The following is a 26,347-nucleotide window of genomic DNA, read 5'->3' on the forward strand; positions in this document are numbered from 1 at the left end:
GACCTGTCGATTGTTTGGGATCTATACCACCACATTTGAAAAGGTACACGTACGTGTAGAAATCAATTCCGTGAAAGGGTATTCGAGCGTAGTACGTAGATATTAGATTCATAATTACCGTGATTCGTGAATTACGTGATGTACTTGTATTTGCGTGCCATTCGACTAGTTTGACTGAGTCACTTACGTACGTTTCGTGTATATCTTCGATGATATCGTCATCACGATCCAGCTGTTCGCTATCGGATCTTGATAACAATAACTAGGGCCATTGTATCCGCTGAAATCTATGTTGTTGTTGTAGTTGTGTGACATGACGGTTGTTACGAACGCTTGAACAACAATATTGTACTCAAGACAGGACAATCATAATGAGCAATAGGGCAAAACAAAAGTTAGCACTAACAATGTGTAACCGTGATGATCGTTGCGTCAAGAACGTGAAAACACGCGTAGATGCCGCTCCCCTCATTACAGTTATTCCTATAATTAGATGCCCTTTCAGGGGAACAGCGGCTTTCGGATGATCTAGAATAGTACACCGTAACGTAGCGATTATAGCAAATCATGTTTAAAACGTTGCCGAACAACCAGCAGGACCTTGTCATGCAGAAAGAAGTAAACAAGTACGACCAAACAAACCAATAGCTAAATAGCCGCAATAAAATACACGAATAGACACAAAATGGCTTAATAATAATACGTCATTTTATATGCCATCATAGCAATACGTACGTTTGGTAGTAAGGACAGTACCATTAATGTTTCTCGTTAACATGGGCCCAGTGACATAATGATAAAGACAACGAACAGGTCTTGCTGGGAGAAACCAGGCCCTACAAGCTAAATTTAAAATAGTTTCTCATCTTTCCACGCTTGTGTTCTTTATTCGTGAGCGGCCATGCTAACGTCAATTGCTTCCGTGTTTCAAGCACTGGCTGCGCGAGTGCTGCCTCGCCGTCATTGTACATAGCGATGGAACGCCAGATCAGGAGACGCGTGCACTCTCTCACATGGTGTACATATAGGTTAATGCTTTTTCAGTAGGACAAATGTAGCCATGTAGTGTAGCCTAACACGCATGGCAGGACACAAGGATAGACGCATATAGCATAGGTTCGATCTGGTTAGCAAACAGATCCGGACGGCAAAAAGAAGAAACGATGCTTTCCTAGAAAGGGCGGGCTGTATTTAGATTCACAATGTTACACAGTGAAAATGGAACCGCTGGAACATAAGTGACAAAGTTAACGGACTGACTGGACAGTACGCTTGGTTCGCCTTCAACTAGAACAATAACGACCGAAACAATAACAGCTTTGCTAGGGTCAAATAGGGGCAAGCATTTGGATCAAAACGGCCTAACATCCCGCTTCAGACTAGCAGCTTTGGATTCGCCTTTACTATCCAAGGATTTGATTGTAATCGATTTAGCCAACGATACCAAGTAGAATTACTAAAAAGAAAAAAGAAACTCCTTGATCGTCTATTCTTATGATGTTCCACTAACCTAGTCCAATAAAATCAAGCGTTGCATATTTTTGATACATAACAAACGATCTTTATTAACAAGTTGTCAACCGGGAAATGGACAGCCAGAGATTCTTCAAAAGCTTTTCTGTAGCAACGTGTTTTTTTTGTTTATGTCACAATCAGGGATTAGGAGAGAATAGCTGTTTGGTAACAGACAGTACGAAACATGAGCGACATCGGTCGGCTTTAATTTATGAGCTCCGGAGCCCGTTCACTGATTCAGATTCATTCGTTTTATGCATTTTATTCGTGCTGAAAAGGGCTCCATTCAACGCTACTGTTACAGATTTAACCAATGGAAAAGGTTCAGCTGGTTTTATCAAGGAAGATCTCCTTGTGTGGTTGTACGTCGCTTGACAACGGATTACTGATCAATTAGATATTCATGCCTCGTTTATGGTTTACATTCATTACGTGCTTAAATTTACTAGAATTTGCTAAGATGTAATTAATTTCTATCAGCTTAATCTATTCTTCTGACAGATTCTTTCAATTAGATCATCATCTGGAATACGCCAGACTGGTAAAAACGTGCGTATTTCAGCATCAGCATGCTAAGTTTGCTTGCATAGACACCTTGACAGAATACATGGCCGACGAATGTCTCATCGACTGTCCCGTTTCATGAATTTTCATGAAATTGTTTCAATTGTGTCAGGAAACCGATGGTCTATTTCAACCTCAGATAATAATGCTAATTATAGGAAATGCATCTGTACTCGTTTTTGAAACGGACTGTTTGTTTCAACAATCACAGCTATAAACGTACGCTTCAACATCCGATGCGGAGCGTCGAGATTTCTGATTGACTGATATAGTATTGCAACAAATAACAATAGTAAACGACGCGCTTGTTTCAGTCACTGACCGTACTTTGGTTGACTCTCTCCTAAAGCCAAATTCTGATTGCAAACCCGTTCTCGTTCTTCAACCTTCCTGTAGTATGTATTTCACGTTAACGGCCAAATGCTATCATAAAGATTAAGTCACAGCTGTGCTGCCGTCGACACGTGATGCCTTTGACGTTATTTTTCTACTCCCAAGCAAAACGAAATTTCACTTCCATAGTTCCATGTATATGTAAGACCGCTAGGAAATCTAGTACACAATGTGAAGCATCGATATCTATCGTGAATTCGTACCGGTTTTTTTTAGAGAAGACACCAGATTAGGCTTCATGGCAAAGGACGAATCCAAATTGATTCAAAGAAACATTTCTGTGCCGACTGAGTGCGACACTAAAAAGTAACTGTTACTTTGCTTGATTCTACAAGTCTCCAGTTGTAGGAAACCTAGCGAAATGGGTCTCTTTTTTCGTTTACGTTAGGGTTCTTCATGCCGTCATCGCGCTAATGCTTTCTCGCTGGGCTAAGCCTACAGACAAAGAATAAAAAAAATTCTCTTGGCATTGTCTGAGTATATACAGCTATATACAAAGCATGTGAATGAAGACAGTTATTTTTATTATATCTACAAACTTTTGATTGAGAGTACATGATTAAACAAGGCAAGCTGTCTGGCTTCCTAGCGTGGCGTTTCTATTATACTGGCGACAGCCTATGGTCAACAATTGCAGGGATCTTCGGCTACGTAAATAGCAAAATTTGATCAAAGAGTATCTACCCAGCTAAATCTCGTAGAGGTACTAAGGTGAGGGTCGCTTTAACCACTAGCTATTAGGCCTTTGAGTCTGGTCAGTCGAAGCAGACCGGCCAGTAGCTTCCCACTTTACTCTAGATGGGGTAGCGAGGGGTAACGATACGCTCACGTATTTTTCAACCCTTCGGAAACCGCCTAGCAGAGTTCGAGAGTATAACAAGTATATGTTAATACTATAGGTAATCATGGACGGATAATACGCATACAGAAAAATCACAAATAGAGACCCAAATTATCTCGAACAAATTTCAGTTTACAGCTAACCCTTCAAATACGTCTATTAACAAAAACGACTAGGTAACTATCCCGGTAATACCAGATACACGAGAAAAAATTTTGAAAGATCACCTTGGTTCAGGCATCGTCATTTATTTCTATCTATCCATCGATTTGCAATTTCTAAAAAATATCCCTGTTAGTGTTGGAAGGTAGAGTCCTTTCGAGAACCGTTTAACGTAGCTGTTCGGATCTCTGTGTCTTTTTATGTCCGTCGATAATGACGGCAGACATGTTCATTTTGATCAGAGCACGTCATGTAGTACCACGAAAAGTCATACAGAAGGCCCACTCGAAGGAGGAAGTTGAACTCGTTGAGCCTACGAAGGCCCAGCAGACGTATACGAAAATAGACAGAATCGAGTGAGGACGTTGACAGCCATTTCATACGCTGTAATGAAATAATCAAACAATAGGGAGTGACAACGTTAGCTCCTGAATATTCCTAATTCATTTAACAAAGTTCACAATAACGAGAAAGTACACATTAGATAGCTCTTACGTAAAATGCACACGGTTGTTCTTTCTGTCTAGCGAGAGTCTAACCGTATGCAGCTATATGCTCAAAGATCTAACAAAAGATACACTAGAACCGCTTTATGCATTGCATAGCATTAATGGGTCGAGGGCAACCTGTAGAATTCGTAACATTCAATATATGTGCCTGTGCACTTTTTGCCTTCTCTTAAGCGTTCAATAGGATACGTAAAGGCCACTGTTACGACGACTAGCATCATTTGAAAGTTCAAGCGCGGAGCTAATACGCAGTCGCCTCAACTCGAACGTAAGATGGATACGGAGTCGCTGTATTCAAATTCAAAAACCCCGCGTTGGGTCGGCGAGCTGTATACAGGCACACTGTAAAAGGTCTGATGTTGTTGTATTCCCTCGCTAGTGATCATGTCGGATATTGTTTGTTGTCTCTGCTAGTTCAATCTAAAGATTCGAGTTAGTTTTGAGCGCTTACTCTCCCGATGTGTACGAGCACATCTGCATAATATGAAGTCGTGGCCACGAGACGTAGAGCCCCTCTGGACAGTTCCAAGGCCGGATAGGCGTTGCATCGGGGAGCCGAACATCTTTGAGCATCACGCTACTACAGAGGCCGTAAGAAGAATTGTTGCTCTCATACTACATAATGATAACTTCTCGACTTAAAAGGAATAACAATTAGCTGTTGACGGTCTCACTAAGCGTTGCGCGACGCAGAGAATACCAACGAACACTTTGCAGTCTTCCTTGCGACTATCTAGGCTTTTCTATTAAGTGCATAAACACGGTAGAGTACAACTTGGTAATTTTCTATGTTTACATCGGTCGAATACAACGCTTTTGATGGTGCTTACTCTTTTCATAATGGTACCTGTGTACTTTTCACCATCCTTACCGCAATGGTTCGTCCCTTTTACCCGGCCGCAACACATAGCTGAGAGAACCACAAATATATAGAGTCGTCCAGCTATGAATTCCTATCTCATCATCAACAGAAAAAAAACCGATACAAACACGATATTTTAAATCCCGAGTGATTTCAGCAAGGACCATTAAGCCATAGTCAACCGCGGCAGCAACCTTAGTTGCCTGTTAGTTGTGGCCCTGCTGCAAATAATCACCGTGGCTACTATTTAAACTATGGTTTTTTCGTCCTGTACAGTCTTTAATGTCCCCTTCGCTTAGCAATCAAATACGGAAGGCCCAAAATCCAACGTGAGGCTTTTGTGATAATAACAGTTACGGTGCACAGTTCTAGCTGCATCCGGACCAGAGCGTCTTCATTTACAACAGGTGGGTGTAGCAGCAGCAGCAGCAATGCTCAAGACATAAATACAACCGACACTCATACCGGTAATGGCAGTGGAAGTGTATTGATTTTAGCATTGTCTGTTTTTGTCTCTTGCAGACATTTCGCAAGCGAGAGAAACGCCAGCAGCAAAACTAACAGCGGCGACGGTTGCCCTAATGGCAACGACCCATCTGCAGGCGGCTTTCAAGGAACATATGAGGAACTAACATTGTTGGATAGTGAGGTGAGCTGCGTCGCTCCACTTACCGTCCAGCTCCACGTATCCTGTTCTATTGGAAAATTCTTTGTCTGCTCCTGCCATCAGCGTCTTTTGGTAGACGATATCGGCTACTTGAAGAAGTGCTGAATTTGTGACAGGTGGGCATTCTGGTTGTCCTCCTGTGGTACCGTTGCTTCTGACGGGTGGCAACAACCTCAAGAAAGCCGAATGAAAACGTTGTTCAGCCTGAAAAGCAGAACTTTGACGCTACGGCGAATAGATTGCAAGCAGGACGTCTCGCTTTGTGAAGGCTAAGAATTCCCTGAGAAGGCATAAGATTCGTGTGAGGGTTAGTCATATAGCACCGTTCAAATCTCATTGCTAGCACTTTTCAGCTTAGATATAAAGTAGCACTCCCACGTTTGCCTTAAAAACAAACGAACACATAAGTAGACGAGCCAATTCCAGTTTATAACGACTGGAAGAACTTATTGGAACTTCGATAAAAGCGAGCGAAGTATCGCGCAGTTCACAAATCGAGGTGACGTGACATCACCTGTGTCTTGATATTTATCACGTTCGATACCTTAATCCACGCAGATTTCCAATCATTAAGCCAGTCACGCTGCGCTAGATGTCGTCCTATTAAATAAATCGGGTGCCTAATCGACTATAGGTGACACAGGCGATCTCACTCGCAAACACGTATTTGAATATTCTTTGAATCGGGCCAATGGCACGAGGAGTGGCTGATTCGAAAACCCGATGGGCTTAACCCAGTACGAACTAGCCAATTATTCGCTGGCAGTGTGTGGCTCATCTGCGAGCCGCTAAATCCAGTGCAGACATAGCCTGGATTAGCTGGCTGACTTCGTATTTCGATTAGGGTGCCCCTATGGGCAAAGGTGCAGCTTTCATGTTTATAGATTGGCTAAATTTAAGATAATTTGTCGAGAGCTATCATAAGTAGCAGGCCGACTAATCGATCAATGTGCAATCCGGCGCTTACGTCGAATGTAGTTTGGTGTGCATAGGGATATTATTGGAGTGGTAGACTGGTCGATATCATTTTCTACCATAAAATATCATTTGAAGCCTTTGCTATTAATCTAAAATCATTGGATCTTCCTTTCTATGCGTAAGCTCAAAGCGCCTTGAAGAATTTCATGGTCTTATTTTCTAGACTTTTCACAGTCTACGCGTAATTTCTATAGTCAAACGTACTAATACTTCACGTGGCTTCTCCATAAAAAAATGTAGCTGCGATGAAGCTAAGATAAGCAAAAGGCTAGACATAATTTATTACCACAAACAATGTGTGCGTACGATAACTGTGTCCCAACTGCCACCAACAAAAAGGGCAATTTACTCCGAGGGTCATTGTTATTATATATATTTTAATTAGGGATCGTATGGGTGCGTCTCTTATGGACAGACACGAGATTGCCCCAAGAAATACCGCGTTTGTTGGTGAATAAAAAAACAGACTGCGTATTCACAGACCTAGTACCCAATTTTCCCCTGAGGGAACAATTCTTTATCTATATATATATACATTCTAAGCTATAGTCGTATGCCTAGTCTGGTTGAGGTGGCGGCACTTCTGTAAAAGGCTGAAGAGCAATCTTGCTCATTCATTAATATTACAAATTTGAGATATTACATCAGATTGTCGGAAGGAAACTGTTGTCAATGCTGCACCATAGTGCCTTGATGCAGGTTATTGTGAAAACGATGCTTAGTAGCAGCGCATGTTTGCTACGGAAGATTATGGGAAGAGGCACAATATATTTATATAATAGCTATAATTATCTATTTTTTTTCTTTTTGCAGGACAGATAGCCAAGATAACATACGGTTACAAGCTGTATCGTGTTCAATATGCACCCTTGGACCTTTATTGTTACATGATGCTATTTAAAATTAGTAGGTAGCATTGAACAGTGTTATTACAAAAATTATATACAGTCGTTTATACCGTGTTGTTCCATTACTGCCAACATGCGTTCTACGTACCTAATAGCTAGCAGCATTAAAAATCTACTTTTTTAGGTGTTGATATTTCGGCAAAAGTCATTTAGAAGATAAATTTATCTAGGCTCTAAACCGTTATATTCGATTTATTATGCTGATTTCAATAAGACATGAAACTGGGTTTCCTGTACTCGTACCATTGGTCTCTACGTTACTGCAATTACGATACAATTAATTAAAAAATGTCAACTATAAGTTCATTTATAGAGTCCAAAGCTCTGACTACATTAGAACTTCGCAACGCAGTATTCACAGTGGGCTGCTTCCCAGCAACGGTTAAATACGATTGCAAATCAGATAGAAGGGGCCATACCTTTATCGGGTGCTTGCAAAATATAGCACAACCAAGCATAACACGCTTCCATTGAGCAAAAAGCTTAAAGTACCACATCAATACGTGCTTCGTGGCGACGCAACATCCACTCAGAAAAAGAATGGGCGAATAGAGAGCCAATGATTCTGCGGTGGCTATAATCAGTAATATTTATTTAGAAGAGGTGTGGACGCTGATGAAAGTACCGCTCGCATTTCAATTGCTAACTCTCGGTCCCTTGGCAGTCCGCATAGGCGTCAGCCTGCTGCTAGCAGCCGCGCTGCAGCTCGTGTTCCGCCCCAGTCCAAGGCGAAGGCATAGAAATCCTATTCGCTTCTGCCCAGAACACAGGAAGGATATGGTTTAGGCGTAGACGGTTTGTAGTAGCAGGATATGTAAGTGCGTAGGCAGAGAAGTAGACAGGGAGTGTTTCAAATCGCGAATTTACGACAGCGCCAACATCACACCACCGCTGACTCGCACGGCCGCCCTTCTGCTTCTCGTTCACAGAACAGCACATAGAACTGCATATGTGTGCCAATGTCGTCAAGTCTGCTGTTAGCAACGGCCTGCTGCTAGCTGGCAAATAGCAGTGCTACGAGGGCTGGCTAACAGAGTCAACAAAGAACAGCTAGATAGCCAGCCAGGCATTAGGAGGAAGCAACCTCGGCGAGACCTAGTCGAGGTTACGGATCCACCATTCGAGAGGAATGAGTGCTGCCGACATCGTCGTCGTGATCGAGCCGACTGCTATGCGACGCTCAGCTCGCGCATAGCCCAGCTCTAACACTGACAGATGTCTGCCCAGGCACATACGTGGCAGTGGAGATAGAAAGAAAAAGAAAATATGAAATCGTCAGACCAATTCTAAATAAATAGCTGAAAAATACGCCAGCCACTAGAAACAGTACAGGCAGGCGGCTCAGTAGCGTAGCACCCCCGGGGTTAATTAAACAAACGTAGAAAACTTGGCCAGTACAATGCAAACGTTGAATTTTTGTGACGTTCGCCCTTAGCTTCAGTGTTGGCAGATTTAGTGATACGCATGATGCGTTCGTTGGGTGCCTGAATATCTCAAAACTGATCCGAGTGAGAGCCCTACCATTCTCCGTGGGATTGTGGGCCTTCGGGCAGTTGAACGCTTGAATTGTGGCAGCACTACTACTCATACCTGCTGTTGTACCCCCCTCTAAACCCCTTCTGCTCAACCCGAAGTCTGCCCGCATCGTCCCCAGGGACCGTTACAGGCTAACAGCCTGACACACTGGTTGGTACGGTGTAGAGGAACGTTGAAGGCATCGCTGAGTGTAGGCTGAGGGCTCAGGGGACAAGCTCAGCGTGTCTGTGTTAGGATTTCTGATAAGGCTTGAGCAAAGAAAAGAGAACGCTTCAAGGAAGCCACTCTAGCTGTATAACGCGCAAGGTAGTGTGTGACAGTGAAAAGCAAGTTGGGAAACGTCATCTCGACGAACCTCTCCAACAACTCGAACCTATTCACTCAGGGCGATCGTAGCATAAGATCCCATAGTGCAAGTTGAAGTCCGATAAAAGAAGTGATGCAGCCCTTACATTTTTTAGGGTGTTTTTGCCACAATGCACTGGCAATAGGTACCTCGAAAACGGCAAACGACTGATGAACGCATTAACACTTACTACTACTATCAGGAGCAAGATAAAAAAGAAAAAGTAATAATTATAATCTGATAACACGTGCTTCTTTTTAATCGGTTCTGCTTTGCTGCAGTAGTAAACACAGAGCAACAATATCAGTCATACTATAGATGCGCCAGTTGTACGTACAGCTACTTTTTTATCAAGTGAAAGCCATACATAACATTATCACTATAGGCATATGGTATGTAACGCCGCGTGTCAGACAACGTTCAAAAATCGAATTAGACAATGAACTGGTTAAACTGACAATAATGCAAGCCGATGTTTTTTTTTCGTCCTGTTCAATGATTGGCGCATCTCAGTGTCTTTTCTCATCCATAAATGCGCGCGTAATTACCGCATTAGCATTGTGGGTATCAGATCTGCAGCGAACGTTTGAAGCTAGAACGAGGCAAGGGAACGATCACTGTGGCTGCGGGTGTGTAGGTGGTAACAGTGGTTCCATTGACAAAACTTAAAGATTGAAGCGTGCAACTTTACATAGGACAGGCGCATACCGCTGGACTGCAGCTGCTATATCATTTGGTCGCTAGAGGCAGCTGTAGATATAAGAAAAGTTGTCGCTGCCATTGGCAACTTGTAATGACTTTTCGATTGGGACCACCACACAAGCAGGACCAGAGGCCTAAGAACTAGTCACCGTTCTTGGGGAAAAGTTGAAGAGGCTCACAAGGTGGATCTCTACCGGCTGTCCTATTTAGAGGTGTTCCTGCCCGGAGCCAGCTCATGTAAGTGGCTTGAGGGACACACGAATGACTACAAGTCGAATCACTGAAGAAAACGCCAGAGAAGGAAATAAAATGAAGTGATTTTTGGATTCGAAATCCAATGCAACCCACTGGTGGGACAAGATTGTGCGAAAGAGATCGAGAGCACGAAACAGCGCTGCGGGAGGGACAGTTGAACGCCGACCCACATAGAGCAGAGAACCTGAAGTGTATCTAAACGAGGAACGAAAGTGGGAGCGGATTGAGTCAATCCCTGATAGATCCGCCCGTTACTGATAGAACAACTCCGCCGTTTTTGGACACAGCCGCACTGCGTTCGCTAGAGGAGTTTGGGTCCTCGGTGGTACCTCGGCTGCCACTACCGGTGTCTGGACCGTCGTTTATAAGAAGGGGGCGGTGGTCCACCATACCCAGCCACTTCTTTTAAGGCATCAGTGAGTAGAGGGTTTTCGTCGAAGTGAAGAAATGACTAGAGACGTGAGAGGCGGTACAAGCCGTTTGGTGGGTCCCTAACGCTCTAAGAGTGCTGCTAGATTGGTGACAAGCTCCCTGCTGCTGCGGGGCCGAGACAGAGAAAAAGAATTCCTTCGCTCGTTTTCGAACGGATTCCCGCAGAGTTCATCTTCCCTGAAAACTATCTGGGCCTAGGGGGAAGACCCAGAAGCATTTGTGCTATGTGTGCCGGTTTGAATGAAGGGGTGTGGAGGTTTGCGAGAGCTGCCCGACTTTTCCTTCCCATTTCTCTAATTATCTCTCTCTCTCTCTCTCGCTCTCTCTTTTCCATTTTACCTCTTTCGAATCGCCACAGCTTCCCTCTGTACTCTGCTCTCCTAACAGCGAGCTAGCTGCAGCAAACAGCGTTCAGAGGTCGAGATCGGCACTTGCGTCAGATTTGACATACGTCTGGTGCAAATTTCAAAGTTGCGCGGGGAACGGTGCCGGATGATGATGGAGCGTACGTGCATGAGCGAAGGAAAGGCAGAGCGAGAAAAGGATTCTACACCTGATGATTTCAAGTCGTGATTGTTCTCTCGTTTCTTCCTTGTTGCTCGCTCCATTCGCTAAACAGCCAAACAGGCAGCCAAGTAATCGGGCTCCCTCAAGCTAGGAGGCGGACCAAACCGCTAAGCATCACAAATTCAAAGCAAACTTTTCTTGTCATATGTAGCCTGTGGCTACACGGACCGGTGGCTGGTCAAGTGACAGCCTAGCGGATGAAAGAGTCATCTGCCGTCAACCAAGTTCCAGACAGATACGGCGGGATATACACGGCAAGAAACGATCCCATTTCAAAAATCACCAAGCAACGATCAGCAATTGTCCTATATTGTCATGTATATGCTCTGTCTATCAAAAGGGATAGTGGTTGTTGGTAAAAGAATAAAAGACCACTTTGTTTAGCAATTTTGGAGGCATTCAAATGAACGTAGAAACATTACAGAATATTAAAGAATCTATGGATCAGCTTTAGATAGTTGATAGATGTTGCTGGTTTGTGGGGCAACTTTAGGTCACACATATATATATATACAATATTTTTCAAAGTAATTTCGAACTGCCCTTTGGATTGTTTAGGATCAATTATTTTTTCGCCGAGTGTGACGTGCTATTGCATTGTTTAAGCGGCGGTTTGTACTAGAACGTTACACTCAATTCCAGTTTAGCAGCTCTCATAGCAATATACGCCAACTTCAATAAAAGGGTGCAATAAGCCTCATGTGGCATACAGTCCCGATGTCTAGCGTCATCTTCGTGAAAATACTTCGATTAGTAAATAGGCCTGTATATGTTAGGACTCAAATAACGGTCAATAGGTATCCGCGACCCTTTTGATTTGCACATCTCCATCATTGATCGATCTGAGAATCAACATTAAAATCGGTCTTTAGTTTTTGCCTCCAGCTGCGACTCCTAAGGTTTTTGCCTCTTGCTCAGCGTGCCGATGCGTTGGCGACAGGACCGCGTCGATGATCGTTGTGTGAACAACAGCAACGTGAAGGATCCATTGGCACGTGAAATTCTACGCGCGGTAGCCACATTTGCTCGGGGCGATTCGACGTGGTCTTCGTGCCGAAAGACTGCAACTGCATACTCTTTCATCTTCTGGCTCCCTCGCCTCTTTCTACACCTCTGCTGACGGTTCTCTTTGTTGTTTTCCCTATGCAGTTTTTTTCTTTATTTGCGTCGTGTTCGCTATAGGGTCGGTTGAATGATCCATCATTTTTCTCCAAAGCGATTGCCGGCAATGCTGTGGCTATCACTGTCGCCGTCGAAAGCTTGGCTAAGTTGAACAAAATATCATTCCGAAGGCATCGTCGAAAATGAGCATTTTCGGCAACACTCTCAGTGCAACAGTGTCAGAAGCCGATAGAATGAACATCGCAGAAAACATCGCGATATATATACGGTATGTAAAATAGGCATATAACTCTTTATTTTAAAATACAATAGCCAGTAGTAGCCTTTATGGTAGAGGTAGAATGTACTGCTGCTGCTGGTTGTTACGGAGCTAGCTTAAAAATCGAACATTGATATTGTCAGTGAGAATACTGAGAAACGTAGCAGATATGAGGTGTCTAGCAAATGTAGAGATTACGTGAAGCGATACGCTGCTAAAACACTATTACAATCTGCCTTCGCATGCTCGTTTCGAAGAAAGTCAAATGTTCGAAGTTCTACGTTTGAAACTGTGTCAGCGGAAAGCAAACGTATCTATTCCAAAGTCTGAACTTAAGATTCATGGGTGCCTAACGTGATGTTTCGATCGATTACAGTAGCGCAAGTGTCGGCCAATTCACCAGGTCGCAAAAAACCTAACTCGCTCTAGCTACCGCACCTTTTACTAGTTTCGGTCAGACGGCACACGCCTCAATAACATCAGTTGGAAGACTTCGGGGGACAGTTGGAAGTGGCATCGTACGTTACGTCCAGTGTTATTTGTTTCTAGATTGATTAAGATACCGCCCCGGAGACCCAATGGATTGTGTCTGCGCGCGTACATGTAATGCGTCTACGATTCTTTCATCCCTTCGCTAGTTCAACTTTGTTTGCCTACGCTGACGCCCGTCGAAGTTTGTACACACGAATAATTAAATAAAGCTCTCGCTCATCGCCAACAGAAGCAATCGCAGGGGGGATCTAGCTGCCAGAGTGATTCGGTCCCGTTTAACTCGGATCAAATCGAGGTACAGCAACATATATAGGCTAGTCTATGTTTGTCGATTTTATGTAAGCGAACAAATGAGCTTGTCTCTGTCACTGCACAAATACATCAGGCGAGTGGGTTGATTGTCCTATGAATATCGCTGGTTTGAAAGCGATCGTCTGTCAAGAAATAATCCAGCGTCACCAACACAATGAACCACTGACCAACCCAGTAACTGCAATAGATTATATAAACGCTACAGATCCCACACTATGTATATACATATATATATATATATATATATATATAGCTAGAATTGAGTGAAAATGCGAAATGCTTTTCGTGTTATCGGGGCAAGAAATGAACCCAGAGAGAGAGAGAGAGAGAGAGAGAGAGAGAGAACAGAGGAACGAGGACTGTCACAATAGAGTGATAAATTGTACATATTTATAATAGTAAACATAGATATCTTCTAATTGCAAAATAGCAAGGAAGCCGGGAAGGAAGCCGTACCTGGAACATTATTACAATAGAGATGTCTTGCATTTATGTGTTATAAAAGTTAAAAGCTTTAATCCGATAGACGAGATGTCATTTATTGAGGCATATTAAATTAAATGTAAGAGTTCTTTTTTGTGAACAATTTGATGCTTTAGGATGGACACAGACTATATGCCCCAGTGTCATGAAGAAATAGACGGCCACCAAGCGCACTAGGACACACGGAAACTACCCACGTCCACGTACGTGAACGTAGATCCTTATTACGGCTAGCCTAGCTTTCATAAACGTACATTTTGATTGTAAATATTTCATGTTGTTAAAAAGGAGCCAATAGTTAACCTGCGTAGCCTGAATTTAATTTGTTAGTTGCTTTGCACTACTTCACAGGCGAGACGCTCTAACAGGCATTAACTTTTTTTTGTGGGTAATAAAGAGAATATTGAAGTGCGGGTTAGCTTTATCGACTTTGTCTAGCCGATGGTTCATGGGACAGGTTGAGCACTTCCGGTTAATGGAAGTCGTGCGCCTTTAGCAAATGAGAGTTTTGGCTAGGTGCCTTTGGCAATATATGGCCTCAAACTTTCCGGTATTAAATTCGTGATCTTCGCTTCGATTAACTTCGTGAAAAGCCGAAAAGAACGTATTTATGCGCTACACCCTGCTTTGTCTGCATATAGGCTTCTTCAAGCTCTTCGCACATCTATCCAAACTGCAACGAGGTCTATCAAACAGCGTGTAACCGCATCTTTCGATGAGTCTGACAGTTTCGCTTGGTTCCACCCAAAGAATCTTTCAATATTGTTTCCAATCGTGCGTAAAACCACCATCAACTGAGATACACTTTTTCATTTTTGTGGACAGAAACAATAGCAGCCACGATGAGCAAGACAACCTTTGGCAGGGCAAACGTCTTTTGAAATTGGCTTAGTTTTTTAGTTCGAATTCTATAAGATAATAATACTAACCGTGACAACAACACACATACCAGTTTGCCCTATAAGGCAAACGAGCAATGACTCAGTTCTGAAACATGAGTTATTTAATCCTTTATCGGAGGCGGGAATCCTGTTGTTAGGCCTTGGCTTTGACAGCTAAGCTAAGCGAGATAGACCTAAATAGTATCTTATATACATTCATACATATATATCTAATAACAACGGCAAATCCATATTGTCCAAGTGTATTTGGTGGACTCTATTAAATAACGTTATTCTATCTGTCACGATATCTATCAGCACCATTTTTAGCTCACTTTACGTCCTGGCTGATACAATCCCTTGCTTTTCTATTGTGTATTCTATATGTATAAAATATATACTTTTTTTGCTATCAATCTGCAGGAATATCAGCAACTAGCCTATAACTACCGATGAATGTTAGTGGCATTATATATAAAATTCCTGATCCTATGTTGATTCTTTCTGCGGTTGAAAGTTACGAAAGCGATCTGATTATTATCATTATCTGCCTTATTCATTCGATCAGAGCCGATCTGAAGACACGTACCCAAATCACGGTACTGCACGACGCGATCAATATGTTTATGCACTGCGGTTGGCTTAGCGCACAGAAATTAAGTCATGGCTATTGCATCGGTATTTAGTCCCGTCCTGTTCTCTATTCCAGCATCAACGTACCAACATTTTCGCTGGATGCCGCGAAAAAGCAATTACCTGTTTCAAGCGTTTACATTGGATCCGACTAAGGTCGGATCCATCGCCGTGGTATCGCTTCAATCTGCCTTCGTCTGCCTGATGTCTGAGCAAGTATGTCATACAGACGGTGTTCGTGAAGTGAAACATCACCGACACTGACCTTTTACAACTGCAGTCACCGTGCAGTGATAATAGGGAATATAGAGGAGTTGTGCAATTCATCTGATCTCTAACTGTAACTCTGAAGAAGGCGCGGCGCGCTATCATAATTGCATACAAGTAGCGATGGGAAGACATTGATGATGGCAACACGAATAGCAGCAACCACAACAACATCAGCGATAACAAGAGCATCTACATGTCGATTAGCTGTTGCCAACATGCGGCTATTGGCCAAGTTAAGCTGGTAGCTATTGACGCCAACGAACATTTGCAATTGATTGATCATCTATTGACGATCTTCCTGCCTGTCTGCTTGCCTGTTTGTCAATCCGTTTATAGACCAGTTCTGATAACTGCTCTCTAACCATCGCCGTTTTTTTTTTTATCATATCGTGTTCTTTTTGATCTGCTGCTATAGCTACAATTGGTCTGTTACGATTGGTCAGGAGCTGACGCTCACGAACGTTCCGCGTCGTAAAAGCACAGGTTTCATGCTACGATTGTCGAGACATACCGCACATACAAGCCCTAACTTCCTTACGCTAACCGTTACTTATAAACTAACTATTAGTCATAAGTAGATATGACCCATTAAATCGACCTAACATCTGATATGAATGGATCAAATAATATAGCGCCAAGTAGTCCACCCAAGATCTCGTCGCCCGCGGCCCCAAGATGCCTTGATTTTGTACTGCTGTGTACATTGTTTCTTCTTACTGATCTTCCGCTACGCAAATACAATGTGATGAGTTTTTTCATAGCTGCTTAGAGCAGCTTATGAGCAGAATATGTATTTTCGTCTATGTATTTATAAAGAGATTATCGAAAGATGTCTATATGGCAGGTGAAAGGCATCCAGAGTTCTCTATATCTATGAAATTTGCCCATGAAATCATAGTTTTGCTATTGCATATGAGAAACTCTTTAACGGTGTCAATGACTTATATAACAGAACGCAAGCTTTCCTACTATAAGCACAGAACGATATGTTCTGTATTATTATTATATATATAGTTCAGCAAAAAACAACAGCACAAATAGCAGTGCTTTCGGCGCCCAGTCGCTCGATCCTTAATTACTTTTCATCAACCTCCGCAGTCGGTTGAAAACGCAAAAAAAAGGAAGACTGTTGCAGCTCTACTCCGGCCAATGTCTATCCTGCTTTAGCCTCATACGCATATATATTATTGACGGTTTATTGCTTGTTCAGCGTGCTTCTGCGAACGATGTAATCGCTAGCCGCTCTAACGACGAAAAAGAACGCCCCTGCGAAGTCGATTTCTTCGCAAGGAAAAATCAAGAAGCAGCAAATCGACAAAGAGATGCGTAGAGCTACTGGAAAAACGACTTTCCTGATGCTGCCGCTCGTGCCTCCTGCTTCTGTGTAGCGCCGGTGCGCCCCTTTCTTTTGCATGGTAAAGTACGGCTCTAAAGGACTTTAATGCAACTTCAGTGGTGGGAAGGAAGGGCGCGAATCCTAAAGTGAGTGGAACAGAATAATGCTGAGGTCGCTGTTATCGTTGCTGGTTGCCGTGGCAATAAATTGAACGCTTTTTGCCATTCTTCCCTATGCGGGTGTATACGCGATACGAATTCGACGCGCCCGCACCGCTTGCGTAAGGGGTTTGAGCGCAGACGCCCCCGTTCATGGGCAACTTTAGCAGCTGTAGTGCCAGCCAGTCGATGGCTATGGAAGAGGCTGCGACAGGACTAGCTACTATCTGGGATTTCCAAATAGAGCTTAGTTTGCGCAGCGCGACTCTGCGCATGGCAGTGTATAGAGTCAGTCCGTCAGTCGGGCAGGGAGAAGAGGCGACTCACCCCTGACAAAGTGAAATCTTAGTCTCGATCACTTCTAGTTTATTTGGACGCTAGTTAGGGCAGCCGCTCACTGCATCCATGGAGGATTATGGAACCATAGAAGAGCCGTAATGTGTTACCATGTCCATCTATGAGACGTTTTTGCAGGCGACGCTCGTAGAAAAGTGCGACTGGAAAACGTGTACAGATATGTCGATATGCTAATGTGTATGTGGGTGTACGTATCATTCGCTCTAATTTTTGTATGGTTTAGACGTTCTTCAAATATTGATGGTAATGACTGGATCTGAAGTCTGGTTGACTGCTAAATTATTGAAATATGTCATTCCAATAGGACAGTCATAGGGAGTCTGTTTTAATTTCAAACATAGGGAAACGATGGTGACGCTTCATCACGAATCTCTCTTTTTTTACTTATGATTATCAACAAAACGCGGAGGCAGATCGATATGAACAAGTCACAAAATTCGCAGACGAGGCCTGATACATCTGTGATTAATAAATACGAAAGCTTGACATTACCGTCAACGATGAACTTAAATAATCACTGCTTTGGTTTTATGTAGCGCAGCTGTGCGCTGGCATATTGTAGACCAGGAACAGAATCGAGCATACACCGGAAAGGGAACGTAATTGTCAAAAAAAGGGCCGCACAAACTCAGGGTGCGCGTACTCGTGAGGCTGGTGACAGAAATTAAAAGCATTACCGGAAGGTCAAAAGGATAATTACTATGAAATTGGGCTCTCTTTCAGCATTCATTACCACAAGCGACAAGCCAGCCCCAAGTACTTTTTCATTTTTCTTGATCAGTCGAGTAAGAACTCTGTGTATGCGGGTCTATAAATGATGATATTGTCAGAGGGATTTAATCATGCTATCCATTGCTCATATCGGTAAACAACACAGCCCCAAAAAAGTATAGGATGTCTGAATGCAACCCTATTGGGAAGAAAACTACATTTCTCGCATTGGTAAATTGGCAAGAAAATCGTGAGCTATTCATCGCTGAATATTACATATATATATATATATATCAATCTTTATCGTGTTTTCCTTCATTTAATAGTCAGATACGCACACCCGGATTCGATTTTAAGTCACGAGGACTTGACGTACAGCTTTTTATAGGTTCCGTATAACTAAAATAAAAAAGTGTTGATAACTTTGTTGTAGTATTTTATCGTTACTTTCAGTTTAATTTGTTATCTTCAGCCATTTAATGATAAACATGTAATCATAGTTGATTTCATACGGTTTCAGCCATAGGCTTGCATGAATTGTCTGAGAAATCGCGCACCAATCAATAACTCGGAGACGGAATGCTGCCGATCTGATATGTGAGCCAGCCCAAAGCTTTTGCCATTTCTGTAACCGCCATTTACACAAGAAAATTATCTATATTTGATCACTTTTTCGTTCACAGATAAAAACATTGATTCTAGCATAGAGAGTAGCCTTGCGCACGTATATTATACTTTAATTTCCCGAAGCGTTGCCTCATAGAATTTCGAAATTTTGCTATCGACCGCATCCGCTAACCGCAACCAAACGTCTCCTCGCGTTTGTATGAACCCTGCACTCTATCAATGTCTATGATGTCGTTTATACGTTAAGTAAATACATCTGTGTATAGTTTTTGTGGGCACGTTCAGCTCAATCGTTTTACCGAACCGTGAGATGTTTGCCGTTGAGTCGTCTGTGTTTAGCAGAACTTGCCTAAGGTGCTCTTCGGCCGCCCTGGACGCCTTATCCCCTAAAAGCTATTTATCCACGCCAAGCAACCGCTGCGTTCTATTGGCCGGCTATCAAGTGATCACAAAAATCGGCCTTGCTGGTCCTCAGCTTAAGAGAACGATTTTCCCTTTGTTCTTCTCGTCCGATTGTTGCTAGCAGCTTTTACAGAGTACAAGCTGCCAACGTATTACAATGCCATATATTCTAGTGTGCGTCGATACGATGTGTGTGTATCCAACTCATGTCTGATCGTCTGGCAACCTGTGGGTAGCGAATATCCCTGAACAGTAAGTAGCACCAGCCCCTGTTGATAGTTGAGGGTCTTCGCTTAGCGGTTCGCCCGCTGAATGAACTCACCTTATATCATAGTGCTAGTAACTGCTAGAGATAATGGTGATCAAGTAGTTGCAGTTTCTGGCGCTGGTGATTGACAACGGTTGCTACCCGCTTAAGCCGTGCTTAAAGCGTAATGAAGGCAGCAAGAACGACACTAGCGAATTACTACTTGTACCTGCAACAAATACTACCGCCACTGTTTCTTGGGATTACACTGTACAACGTAAAGGCAGAAGAAAAAGACTGCTCTCGCGAGTTACCTGTTTTGGTCTTTCTTATCGTTGGGTCTAAGAGATTGAGTACAGCAGCCTATAGAAATCCCTCTCTGTGGGCGATGGGTGTATGTAGATGTGTATATGTATGACAAAAAATCGCAAACTTCACAGACTAAGCCAGATACTATTTGGCTACTGGCTAACCAAGTCATTCGTCATCGTAAGGTCACTCTCAGTAGGCTTCTTTACTCGACCGTTTCCTGCTTCATACTGTCCCGGCGATGTCCGACAGAAACGACTAATAAGAGTTTTTCGTTGTGTTTGAGTTTTACTTCGTGGTTATACCACGGATGGGTTAATTTGTGCCTGCTTTCACCTTAGAGCTCGTACAACGAAAGAAACGAAATGGTACACAGTATAACGCGCTTTGTTATAAAGTATCAGATACTCTAGATATGCTGTCAAGTATCATGCTATCAAGATTAACAGTTTCTTATAATGTACTTCCTACATGAAAGCTATAGAAATTCTGTAACAAGCTTAGATGTTGGTTAAATCTTGAAGTAATTTGTCCATCATGCGGTAGCTTACCTGAAATGAGGAAGAATCACAAGAATGACAGATCGACCCCTTTGTTCATAACGTACATCAAGCAAGGCTGCGCACTAATAGCTATTCAAGTTTCATTAACAATACTTTAATCAATATTTAAATAAGTAAGATATGAGATGGTTACAAATAATTCATTGTTCATAGAGCTTCACCTTGTATGTCTGTGTATCTGTGCTGATCGTTCGAGATACAAAAGTGGACTGCTTTGCACTCACAGTGCTTCGGGTGCTTCCCAATAAACGAACCTGTTTCAATTTGTCGCACATGCTTGCCAGTCGAAGTATCCATACGCCGAGTGCCACTGAGGCCGTGTGCTCTACTGCTGACCATGTTGATGATAGTCTTACGAGTAGGCCAATGTCGATGTATAAGCAGGATGCCATAACAGAGGAACATGATAACGGCTGAACTGAATAAATAGTTATATTCCAATAACTATTATGGGCACCCTTGCACGTACACGATAGAGCAGAGCACAGCATCAAGCCGCACTAAGGCGCATCTTGCACATATTTAGCCAGCAGCACCAACCGGCAGAAGCTAAAAGCGACACGATATGATCTCGACCAATAGGTAAGACATATAGGACAACAGTGACAGAGCTAAAGAGAAGGACAAACATCACGGCAGAGTGGACGCCACGTTGAGCATCGATCGTCAGCGTAACACACCGTTAGGAATCCTGTTGTCCACTCTGCCTTAACCTCAAATCGTCTCGATTCGAGCACTAGAAGGACATTAACCAGACAACCAAACGGCCGACAAGACAACATGCTGGACCAGCAGCAGCAAGCGGCCGGATGGCCGGTTCCGGCCCCCGCGTTTGCCCTCATGTCGAGTGTACAGTGATGATAGGTGGTCTTACGTCAATTTTGCAAATCAAAAGCAGTTGACGGCAATGGCGGCCACAGTCACGGAGGCCCTCGCCAATGGTAGTGGCGGCGTCGATTTACGGAAATAACATGTGTCTATCTACCTCTGAGGTTGAAAAAGTCTTGAATGTGAGTCGTGATCAGAGCCACGGATTGTAGAACTGAAAGGGCTGAAGAGAATCCTTTGTTTGTTGAAGGTCTTATCAGATGGTGGACAGTGGCCTCACGCAATTGTTGTGAAGTAAGTTAACCCGTGCCGAAAACGCAAATGATGTGCATATTGAGGGACTGAAATGGTTATAGCTTTTCACATTGAAATCTACCGGCTGGATTTGCAAAGAGACTTAAAGAACGATGCTTTTTATCTAACTATGTTTAATGTACGTTGCTATCTGTTCCCTCACAATCTAGAAAGTGTCTACCTATCAAATATGTATTAGCTTATCTGAAAAATATGGAAGTACAAAGCTACGGTTAGAACAAGAATGTAGCTGATTGTTCCTATTAATCGACGGATCAATTGGGTTATGGCAATGCCGATTGACAGTGATCATTTACTATCAAAGTACATGATGTTCATTTACCAATGTCCTCCATCTGTTTCCAAATAGGATAATGCATTTGAAGTTTCTTCTCAAATCTACCAGTGATGAAGTTAGATTCGCTCATTCCATTCGAAAGTGAGCTAAATTCATGCAGACCTGTGTGGGTCTATAAGGGTAGAAGCTTTGTTACACTGTGTCCTGTTTTTGCAGTGGATTTCATATCAGATCTACGTTATAATTTCCTAGATGCAACGTTTCGGTTACAAATTTAGGCCTTCTCTACGGTTGCTGCACAGGGCACTTGTTCCTTACTGAATGGTGATGATATCACGCGGTGACCTAGTATGATGCCACCTCAGCGCAGTAAAGTTCACGCTATACAGAGACATTAGCATAGGATGCCATTGACAGCAACTGCCAACGACAACAACGGCGACAGGAGCTCACAGCTGCCTGCAGCAGGGTTTGGCAGGTGATGCTCAAAATGAGGGATTGCCGATCGATATGTTTTAGCTGTTTAACAACAGAAGGGGAAAAGCAGAAGTTGAGCTGCATCAGCAATGGCTTCAGTAACAACAACGAAGGTGCTCTTTAAGCATTTAGACGGCACAGATTACCATTTCGATGAATAGCATCTCCTTCTTGGTAGTCGTCAGACTGGTGGTTGTGGTCGTGGTCGTGGCCCTCAGCGCAGTAAACCAGCGTGCCATGATAATCTGTGCCGCCCGCCCACTGGGGAAAAACGACGACAGCAAGGTCAATAATGACAGTAACAATAACAACAACGGTACAAGCAAAAGGTTATCGCTACGGTCACAAGGGGTCGCCAATGCGGCGGCGTACCGTGTTGAGTGGGCTTGTGACGGCGCAATGAGACATCGTGTACAGACACTAGCGGCATCGCCATCAACTCATACCACTGAACGTACTATAGAATACGGTAGATGATGGCGCAGCCAAAATCAGCAACGTGTTTTCATTACTCTTTCCTGTTCTTGCGTCGATCTCTTAGCGATATGCCACACAATTGTGCTCTCGTTCACGTTGTCACACGTTAACGCAATGATCATAGTAACAGCAGCGACATCTACTATAGTGGCCATATAACTACTATCTTAGCCTGCGGTTTAGGCGTAGCTAAATTGCTTCTTCCCAACTTTTGCGCAATTGTTTGCTACAGCCGTGAACGTACTGCGCGTTACACGTGCATATCAATGGACCGATATACAATAGGAGATCTATGTCTATATAGTGTATATTTATCTTTCTCAAAGTACTTTAGGAATTATTATCAATATCGGTGTCGTGGCCTTTTGTAAGCATCTACAACACAAATGTGACACAACGACTTCTGCCATCAGCACCAGTTCGTTAATGGCAAATAGATATGCCTAGTGAATCGGTAAAAACAGGCCAAGAGCCGGTAGAACTCACGGGGGGGCTGTCATTGTCCATGTTTTTTTAGCAGATTGAGGATAGCCTTTGGGCAACAGCGGATCTTGTCATGACAGCGAAGCAGAATAATTTAAAAAGCTCCAAAGGCATGAACGGGCCTAAACGTTTGTTCTTCCAATCGCAAACGAGAGACTACTGTTTTTCCAGTACTATAATACGATAGTGCTACGACGATTAGAGACTTCGATTGAGCAATGGTAATTGTATGACAGCGACACATAGCAAAAGAGCCAGTAATAGTGGTACACGTTTTAAACGAACAACCCACGAAAGGCCCAAGACCAGATAGATATTATGTAAATTTCACGACACCATAACAGTTATTACTTACGGGATAAACGACAATAACAACAACAACAACAAACAATAAACGCATCAGCGAGCAAGCTTTTTTTCTTTTGAATCCAAAGTAAAATATTCGTTGAGAAGGCCGAAGTCCTTACAATCGACTATTTCGGTGTGTGCTTGAAAAATAGAAAAACAACAAGGAAACTACTAAAAAGTGCTTCATTGCAGTTGTTTTAATGATAGAATCGATGCGATCAAATTAAAAACAGCATCGAGGATCAGGAGACGATGATTGAAATTTCAGGTGGCTCCTATTTTATCCGCTGCAATTTCGCGTAACTGCTTGTCTGCTCTATACGGGACTTTTACGGCCAGTTTCAGAATGGAAATATACCGCCTCGCTTGATGTTAGAGTACTGCTGCATTGTAGCCATCGATTGTCAAATCTGCCGGTATGCAAACAGTAAAAACAGAGGTTAGATATAGAGGAGATCAATCTTGTCCACTGGATTATACGGGCTGCTTTCACAGAAACCGTATCAGAACGCAAACAAATAGAACAGGCCATTGGTAATATCATCGAGGGAATGAATGGCAAGCAATATAACTAGTCGTCGTAGGATTGTTATTGTAATGAACGTCTACAGGAAAGAATAAATTTGGCCTACGTTTTTCATGTGAATGTAGTATGTGCAAATAAAAAAAACAAAACATCTAGTATACGGGCTCGTACTCTACACTCTACTAATAATATTAATAATAAAGCCATACTAATTAAATGCTAATAATCTATCGGTATTGTTAGTATATACGTTTGTTCTTGTACCGCGGAAGCAGGAGGTGAAGAAGACAAGTCAAATGGATAAATAGATTTCCAGCGGTGCTGTGGTCGCTGCTGGGCTGGGTATAGTTTAAGGCAGGGCGCGGGAGACGATAGCGCAAAACAGGCACCGGCCAGTGCAGGCCAAGCACTCCACACACAGGCTGTATTGTTGAGGCACAAGCAGGTCTCAAGTGCTACCGTAGCGGCTGGAAAACAGGTCAGAAATGAATTTTGGATCGAATGTTTGCCGTGCTGCTTGTACGGAATACGAAACCGTTGCGACGTTGACTGGACCAATACCTCGTCAATTGTACGAAAACAACAACACTATGATTACTTGAAAATTGCGTACGACGCCCACTGACTGCCGCAGTGAAGGTGCGCGATACGATGGTATTGCTGTCGTCGTCGTCGTCGTCGCTGGCTTTGCGTTATGTCCGCGACATATGTCAATGCTTTTACGAGCGAATGCTAACAAAAAATGCGACGTAATTGTGAAATTATTTGTGACGACAACAATCACTTTGGTAGATATATACACACCTTCGCATATATACATAGGCAATGATTTAGTGTTTCATCGTTGTCACCACGGTGATGATGTGCCATTGCGATACTACGGTGGAGCGCTGGAATGCACAATAGACCATGCAACAGCATCTAATAACACTAATCAGCTGCGTACTTCGCTAACTCAAGACGGTGCACTTCGTATACTTACGTGACTGTAACTACTTTCAGAGTATTTTTTTGTTTTTGTCGAAAATAAACTCTCTCTTAACCTCGACAATAAGACTAATACTGAATGTCCTGCAATTATATTATTATACAGCTAATGTTAAAGGGCGTATTGGATTTCTAATTGTTTCAATCAAAACCATAAAAAGTAGTGCTCCAACGAGTCATGTCTCTTTACCATGACTTATAGGTTGTATTCTGCCATATTCCGTGCTGAAATCGTCTTGCCGTACCCACAGAGAGAGCTACAAGCGATATGAGCCTAGAAGCCTTCAAAAAACAATACTTATTACAAAGGGAACGTCGGACATGCTGACAAATCCTGTTGCTGCTATTGAAATGCACGGTCATGGCGATATAAACGAAACTCTGCAAAAAGTGAGATAAAACATCCTCTGCAGGAGATTTTAATGATGCGTGCAAAACCTACGAATTAGTAAGCTCATTCACACCTATTTCAGTGAGTCAAACTGGTAATTGCCCTGGCACAATATTCAATCGACTAATCACTTTACTTCGCCTTTGTACCTCCCTTTGAAATGAACTTCTTTCCCTTCCCCCTTTCGTTTCACGTCTGCCCAACCGATCAGCTGCCTCGCAGCAGCAGTAGAAGATTGGGGTCAAATCTATGGAGAATAACGTAGTACACCGGCCTCTGCAGTACTATATGCGCAACTACTTGGCTATCTGGGACACGACAAGCAAGCAGGCCTAACCCAATCTTTGTCAGCTGAAGCACAAAAAAGAAACCAGGCAAGAAATTCACCCCGCTTTGCCTTGACTTCAAATAGGGGAAGCGAAACGGGCACTCCCGAGAACTCCTTTCTCCGTGGCTAACTCTATGTAGCCGTTCTCATTCCTGTCGTCGTCTTTGATCCGTCGGGCCTTGGCCACTACCAGCATTGCGACTGCTGCCACCATTTTCAGTGAACCGCCTTGCCGCGCGTCCTGCTCGAACGTAGTCACTAACTCGCGTCCATCACGCCGATCAGCTCGAACGTCGCCTGCCTCCTCGTGGGCCACTCAGTCCATCTTTGCGCTCTACCACTGCCGTCCGTTTAGGCTAACGAACGGTTACAGTTCCGTCCACCGCTTGTGCTTCCGGCTAGACAACCCTTCGCCTTAGGCTTGGGCTTTTTCTCCGTCCACTCTTTTGATTTGAGGCAGCCTTGAGGCAGGCAGGCAGGCAAGGAAGAAGTAAAGCGTCAACAATAGCAC

General features: G+C 43.2%; 1 protein-coding gene and 1 long non-coding RNA gene across 4 annotated transcripts in view; both read right to left on the minus strand.

Moving 5' to 3' along the window:
- Positions 1-3,523: 3,523 nt before the first annotated feature.
- The window catches only part of LOC111261525 (uncharacterized), a 55,904-nt gene continuing 33,080 nt past the window's right edge, over positions 3,524-26,347 (minus strand). The window contains exons 1-3 of one of the 3 annotated variants that reach the window (XR_002681046.2): positions 7,819-8,143; positions 5,519-5,793; positions 3,524-3,859 (exon numbers count right to left, since the gene is read on the minus strand). Coding sequence is in view for 1 of the 3 variants with exons in the window: in XM_022835083.2 (XP_022690818.1) it covers positions 3,789-3,859; positions 5,519-5,717; positions 7,819-7,896 (348 nt within the window). In the remaining 2 variants the exon portion in view is untranslated. Of the gene's footprint in view, positions 3,860-5,518; positions 5,794-7,818; positions 8,148-26,347 lie in introns of those variants that run through there. The other 2 variants (XM_022835083.2, XR_015311541.1) reach the window with 2 other exon arrangements.
- Positions 23,648-25,021, minus strand: LOC147753321 (uncharacterized). Its single transcript, XR_015311547.1, has 3 exons — positions 24,935-25,021; positions 24,395-24,597; positions 23,648-24,014 (listed from the first exon to the last, which is right to left on the minus strand). It is a non-coding gene; the product is annotated as an uncharacterized LOC147753321 (long non-coding RNA).

Source organism: Varroa jacobsoni, unplaced genomic scaffold, assembly GCF_002532875.2.
Source record: "Varroa jacobsoni isolate VJ856 unplaced genomic scaffold, vjacob_1.0 scaffold_564, whole genome shotgun sequence".
NCBI classification, from domain to species: Eukaryota; Metazoa; Arthropoda; class Arachnida; order Mesostigmata; family Varroidae; genus Varroa; species Varroa jacobsoni.